This window comes from Perca fluviatilis, chromosome 19 (genome assembly GCF_010015445.1).
Source record: "Perca fluviatilis chromosome 19, GENO_Pfluv_1.0, whole genome shotgun sequence".
NCBI classification, from domain to species: Eukaryota; Metazoa; Chordata; class Actinopteri; order Perciformes; family Percidae; genus Perca; species Perca fluviatilis.
The window spans coordinates 23,226,897-23,233,932 of NC_053130.1; the positions used below are offsets into that span (position 1 = coordinate 23,226,897).

General features: G+C 45.6%; 1 protein-coding gene across 1 annotated transcript; it reads right to left on the reverse strand.

The window, feature by feature from the left end:
- Positions 1-365: 365 nt before the first annotated feature.
- Positions 366-3,299, reverse strand: irf2bp2a (interferon regulatory factor 2 binding protein 2a). The gene is made up of 2 exons (XM_039783806.1): positions 1,797-3,299; positions 366-1,485 (listed from the first exon to the last, which is right to left on the reverse strand). Exons 1-2 carry the CDS (start codon positions 2,629-2,631, stop codon positions 767-769), a joined length of 1,554 nt encoding a protein of 517 aa, XP_039639740.1. The 5' UTR covers positions 2,632-3,299; the 3' UTR covers positions 366-766.
- Positions 3,300-7,036: the final 3,737 nt, after the last annotated feature.

Here is a 7,036-nt window from a genome sequence, read left to right on the forward strand (position 1 = left end):
ATCATATTGACAATCATGCACTTTCTCACATTACTGACTCAACAGTTTCCAGCTGACTGAACATGACTTGGCACCTATTTCTGTACGCAGCAATCAGTTACAGTGATGCACAAACTGGAGCAAATTTGGGACAATGTGTCTTGTGTTTTTTTCCGCCCATGCTTTTCCATGAATCATGAAAAGGCATGTGTGCCGAAAAGGCTGCCGTCATGCAAACAGTAGCCTACTTCATGTTGTGCAGCGTAAATCAAGTCTCCTGAGCCGTCACAACAAGCCTGTATCAGAGCAGAAAGCCCCTATCTCATCATCTGTCTACAGGTCCTGTGTAACTTAATCACTCAAATGAAGCAAGCTCAGACAATAAGTTCATACAAGATCAGAAATTGTATTTGGCAATTTTTAAACAAGTGCATACAAGTACAGCTAAAAGCATTTCAGTTTTGCCAAGTGCTCGTAGAGTAGCATTAGTCACATTCTACGTTAAACAGGAACTGCCACCAGACCTAGAAGTACATCAAGAATTTTGTTAAACATCAACAAAGAGGAACGTAGTCCATTATAATGAGTACATACCTTTATCTTCAAAAATATAGAAACACAATGTATTCAAAAATCAAAAATTATACAACCATGTTTACGAAGTATACTCTTCCCTTGGGTCCAATATGTACAAGTCCGTTAGTTTGTTTGAATGGTATGTATGTGATATTTATATATTTATACTCATATTTTTGCTTCCCCTCCCCAAAGAAATGTTCAAACAAAATCAAGGGTCCCTCTCCTTTTTTACTTTGACATCTCCTGCAAGGATGGTGGCGATTTCGCCTTGCATGAAAGCCCACGGTACGTTTGAGCCAACCAGGGGACATTTCTCTCCACTTGGACAGTACACTTCACCCGTGGCACCTTGCTGCTTTATGCTTTCCCTCGAGCATGGGAAGCAGAACTTGTGAGAGGGCACAGACGGGCACTGAACAAAGTGTGTGTCCTCCAAACGCTCGTGGCACAGCGTGCAGCACAGGGGTATGCTGCCGGGTACTGAGGAGTCCGGAATGCTTTGGGGGTGCACTTGGTCCATGCCTGGCACGTGGGGTGTACCTGCACCAGATGCATCTCTCTGCGCCAGCCTCCTTTGATTCATGGAGGATGGTGACAGGGGACTGCTGCTGTTCCTCCGGGTGGTGGAGTGGACTTGGTTGGCGTCCTTGGGAGAGCTGTTCCCACCTGCATTGTCTGCGGCCATGATGAGCGCCGCCATGGGGGACTGGCCGTTCTGGGCCGCCTCAGGTGGAGTGGTGCGGGAGTGGGGGGATATTGTGGAGGGGGGAGAGGCGAAGCTTGGCGGGGGAACTGGAGGCATTTTCAGTCCGTCAGTAGGTGGTGGTAACCACTGCTGTCCTTCTCCATTGAGCTTGGCAGCTGTCCCCTCTCCCTCTGGTTCAGGCGAGGCTTTTCTCTTCATGCTCCGGGGATGTTTTCCTCTGTCTGGAGGTGGGAAAGGGTTAAACAAAATAGTTGAGTTGCACAGCTCAGCCAAATATCAACATTTACACTGGAAGGTGACATGCATCGTTTGTGTTTCCTGCTGCACCACATGGTACAAAACATAACAGATAAAAAATAAAAAATTATTATATTTATACACCTTGAATTTTGCAGACATGATAGTAGTTACTATCATTTGTACATTACCAACCCATTTCTGGGCTCGAAGTGGGTTAATAAACAGAATATAAAAATGAAAATTGCACAAATAACCTACATATTCTTGAATTTAAACACTACTGGATGCTTACCTGACTTGGAAGCCGTGGCGCTGGCTTCATAGCCCATAACCCTTTGTTGCATGGCCGCATGGTCCTTCTTGAACCTGTTGTCGAAAGTGTGCAGAGCCATCAGGTCCCTCACCGTTTTGCTTTTGCCCATCCAGTCCGACTCTGCCCTGTTTTTGTGGCTCTCGGAGAGCTCCGGCGTGAGACTGTCCGGTCTGTGCTTCTCCTTCACCTCTCTGTCGTGCTCGGTGCTGGAGACCGAGGCGGGTCTCTTGCCCATGTCGGCGGGACTACCGCCCGCCAGTGCGGAGGGAAGCCCCATCTGGCCGGGTCTACCGTTGACTGCGTGCACCGGGGGCATGTTCCCGTTTACCAAAGGCACTAGATTTGGGGGGACCGTGCTATTCCTGCGCGGGTTAGGGCTCTGGCGGTTCAGCTCTGGCGGCTCGTCAGGCTTAGGAAATCCATTGGGGACGGGAATGCCGTTCGCCTGCCTGCCAGACTGATACTCTGGACCCAGCCTGGGCGGGCGGTCGGAGGAGAGCGGGTAGCGGTCCAGCGGCTGCGGCGGCCGCGAGCCGGGGTCTCCCGCCGCAGCGTGGTTGATCGCCTGGATCTCTTTCGCGGAGAGCTGCGATTTCCCCGGCCCGGGAGACCTGCCCTCTTGAAACCCGTGAGCCCTCTTGAGCTGCCTGGCCGTTTCGATGACAAACTCAATGCGGTCTGCTCCTTCGTAGTTGACACATCCCCTGCAGACGGGCTCGGTAAAATCCCAGATCATGGCCCACGGCATGCGGGGCAAGTCGCATAAATAACACGACTGCCTCCTGGAAGAAGCAGCGACAGCCGCGGACGACATAGCGCTCGTCGTCGACCCCCGAAAAGAAACCCAAAATTTGTCTTATTTTCCTGCTTTTCTCCGAGCTCCCTTTAAAAGCCAATAAAGAGCAAGTTCCGGTTGTAGAAAAAATACAAACTCGTCTTCTCCCGACTTTTAGAGCAACAACGTTGAAGTTTTAGAGGGAGAAGTTCATGTCGGTGTGTACTTTACTACGGCGCTCCTCTATCTATCTCCACTGACTCTCTACTACTGGCTCAATGTGGAGCAGTGACGTCACCACGGAGCTCTAAACGCCTGCTTCCACTTCAGTTTCTATTGACTTGATTTCTTCGACAGACCCCCCCTCCTTTCTCTCCCCCCAGTTTACTGCAGCCTCTGTCACTCAATGCTTTTTTTTTTATTTTAATATTAATCACTTGAACCTCTGCCAAAACTGCACCCAGTTCAGCCTCGCCACCGCCTCCGAGTGAAGGGAATAACCCACGTACAGCTCGTGTTATTATTATCAAACCTGCAAAAATATGACTCCGGATCCGTGGATACCAGCCTGTCTGCAGCGAGAAGGAGGTATTTTATAAAAAAAATAAATAAATAAAAAGACGTGGCTGTAGGTTAGCAGTAGACCGCCAGGGGATTAAAAAGAGAGAGAGAGAGAGAGAGTCGCCAGCTCCTTCAGTTGACTTCTGCTTTGTCCTAAATTCAGAGCGTTATCTGGTTCAGGCTGACAAACGCTCGCTGCAGCTTGTTTTTCTCAATGCACAGCGCCTCGACGCCATGAGCTGCTACTACTGCTGTGCAATGAATGAGGTGGGTCGACCCTTGGAAAAAAACAACGATGCTACTGTAATCCAATGGCAATATAGATTTACATAGAAGTTCAAATATATTGTGCAGCTACATATTTTTTGTTTGTTATAGCAGCAAATAGGCTACAATTTCTAGGGGCTATTTTAGGATTATTAGAGGGAGTTTATACTGCCCACTTTTTTTTCTGTCAGTTTACCAGCATGAATTCAACATCTACTGACTTGGGTTTTTAGCAGCGGTAAGATCATATTTTCCTCCTGCCCTGTTAATACAAAAAGAAAGAAAAAGGCGCCTCCGTTAGTCAGTAACCAGGAAGCTCTGTCATGAGGTGGGGATTTCCAGCCAGTGTGTTGTAAGCTTGAATGGATCGGGGTTACAGCATGAATATAGCTCTGCCCACATTTTATTCTAATGCACTGAACAGTCAGTCATCCAAATCTGCCACCACTAAATGAAATTACAGTGGGATGAATCAGCCATTCAGACTCCTTTTTTTTATTATTAAAACGTATTAGTCTGAGAGGTGTAGCAAGACTGACCACTATTATGTTAATGTTTTACATGATGTAAAAAAAAAAAAAAGGTCAATATGCCAAAAATCCCCTGAAGTAAAAGTGTAGGTTTGAACTGGAGGATTGTCCCAGTAGCTCAGATTCCCCCCTCCCCTCGCACTGGGCTCATTCCAACTCATTGCAGCTAACCCTCAGGCTTTGGGTGAGGCAATGCGTCTGTAACCTGCAGACACAGAGCAGGATATGTTTGTGCAAGTCCGTGTGACGATGGAAAGAGGAAGCAAGAAGTTTAGTCACGTACCCTCATCCGCCTCACCCATCTACAGGACATTAGGCTATGATCACGCACTGTGGCATGAGGCTTTTGTTCAAAGGGTTTCCAGAAACAAAATAAGGCAGCCATGTTGCTACCACTTGTAGTGCAGTTGCTTTATGATTTTACATGATTGTTATACAACACAATAATATTCCCTTTAGATCATCACACACACATCACATGTGTATTAACACACAAACATCAGTCCTTGTTGGGTGAACAACACTAGGAAGTGTTGTTAGGCTTTATGACAGTGAGGAAATGACCGTTGTGAGGGGCAAAATAAACAAACTCTTTCCTTGAGATTGGTGGGAAACAGTTGCCTAATGCTTTGATTCTTTTGAGTCCACTTAGTTGATTTTGGTGCAAGTAAATTGTTGCACACTATTATGCAAGACGGAGGCATGCTGTGATTCAATTAAATCCTAAATGACTATTCTATAATAGGAAGATCCGTTTATTTAAATTAAAAGCTGCAGTGACTGCAAAGCAAAGGCAGAGTTGTACTGAGTTGTACATGCACAGATGGCTCTGATTGGCAATATGAGGCAACATGTATAAAGTAAAATCATTACAGTGTGACCCAGCTCACGGCCATTTCATTTGAGTCTAGCCACTAAACCAGATGGAGTAGCTGTATAATGCTGTTTTGAACGCCTTTTTTCGAGCTGTATGTAAATTGAGACATGAAGTAGCTAAATAAAGAGTGAGAGGTAGGTGACGGCTAGGGGAATACCCAGCATGCGACAGCATCGCAGGCCTGATGAGATGACGTTATTTTTGTTCTATCGCTTCTTGAGCCTGTTAAATTTTATATTGGCCATCTTTTATTCATGAAGCAAATCCTTACAAATTCTCTCTGAAGTTTTCTGCACAGCACTGGATGTTTTCTCAGTCTTTCTCTCCTCCATGAGAACAACATTCATGTTATATAACCTTTTTCAGCACAACAGCTGAGGTGAGCACCAAACTAAACTGTAACATGTTGCACAGACATAAAAGGAGGTTATAACAGGACAGCGTAAGGACATGTTACTGAAGTTAAGCAGCTGTTTTAGTGACCTACCTTGCAGATAAATAGCTACACAGAGTGGCAGAGGGTGGGAAATGTCATGAGGGTGAATGTAAGGACTAATGTGCACAAAGCTCCTGTATATGAAATGGGCTGAGGTAACCATGGAGATTATCACTGTACCCCAACTACCATATATATCCTGTTTACGGTTCTATTTTTAGCCACAGATTTGCACAGCATGGATTAGAGTGCAGATACAATTTGGGGAGCTCTAAAAGAGAATGCCAAAGCATCCATCTGTCAAATTAGCTACTTCCTGGTTTTTAATGTTACTTTGAAGATGTTTTATTGATTTTTCTGAATGGATTAATTCCGGATCCTGTTGCATTATGCAGAGAGACGATGTGCAGCATATGCACCAAAACAAAAACAAAGCAGGCATTTTAAGGACTCTGCTTTGATTTAGGTATAAAATGGTGGAATTCAAATAAAATGGAGGGTCGATGGCGAAAGGGAAAAATGTGCTGGGCGGCTGAAATCTGGGGGCTGGAGGCTGCAGAGGTGATGTCATTGGGCCAGAGCAAGAGGCGAGTGAAAAACAAGTCTCTCTCTTTATTCTGATCCTCTTTGCAGTCCCAGTGGGGGAGGGGGTGGGGGCCTGGCAGTCGGCCAAGGCAAGGGCTGCTGGGAAATGGCAAAGGATGCCAAGCAGGCCCCACCGCCAACATTAGAAGCTCACATCTTTGTTCTCAGAAACCTGGTGTGCTGCCAAAGGCCTCATTTCGGCTCCATGGCATGATTACACTGGATGTAGGCCAACTACTGAGAGCTTGCTCGCTCTCCCTGCCTCCCTCCATCCCTCTCTCACTCTCCCTTTATGCTCCCTCCCTAGGCTCTCTCTCTCTTTTTCCACTGCCTTCAAAAGCTTTCTGCCAAACATGCAGCAGTTGCCATGGCTGCAGAGAATGGAACATAAAAAAAGTGAGTAATGAGTCAGGCTTGGACCCAGATGTGCCACATGTGTATCCATTTAGAAAAAAAACAAGATGGTAACATATCCTCTTAATCTGCCGGGCTCGTCAGGGGACAGACCACTCAGTAAATAGCGGAGGGTAGAAAGTGGAGGAAATAATCCCTGCAGAAAAACGTAAATGAACATTGTTTTCACATCCATTTTTAAACCGAAGGTAGTTTCAGTAGATTGCCATGCAGAGTCTATTTTGGCAACCAGGAACAGAAAGCTTTGCTTCTGTAATGCTTCAATAAGCTTGCATGCATTGTGAGTTGACATCATAATTTCCCGTCCAGTGGAAACCCCCATATATTTTCAGTTACAACCAGACATTGATGTAAACAAAGTTTCCCTGGCCTCTTGTAGCAAAATCAACAGTAGTTTGAACTTGCTGAACCAGTACTTGAGGTTAGGTGGTCCAATTCATAAGCTACTATTAGAATGAGTAACATTACCTGCACATATAAATGGCTTCTTACTTAATGCCCTTAAAAGGCTGTTTCACCCCTGACTCATAGTTGTTATGTTTAGCTTACTGAACTGAGCTGTGCAGTCATTCCAGCTTTGTGACCGACTCAAAATGTTCAAAATGTCATTCTGTTGCGCAAACACACACACACACACACACACACACACACACACACACACACACACACACAACACACACAATAATAATTAATAAAATACAGGCTGGTTTGTTCTTACACCTTGATTTATCCTCATTCATTAATTATAAGGATCTTAGTACATACAGCAGTATG

Coding starts and splice junctions, on each gene's coding strand:
- irf2bp2a (XM_039783806.1), bottom strand. CDS start 2,631: ATGTCGTCCGCGGCTGTCGCTGCTTCTTCCAGGAGGCAGTCGTGTTAT. Junction 1,486..1,796: donor CGCCACGGCTTCCAAGTCAG/GTAAGCATCCAG, acceptor TCCCACCTCCAG/ACAGAGGAAAACATCCCCGG.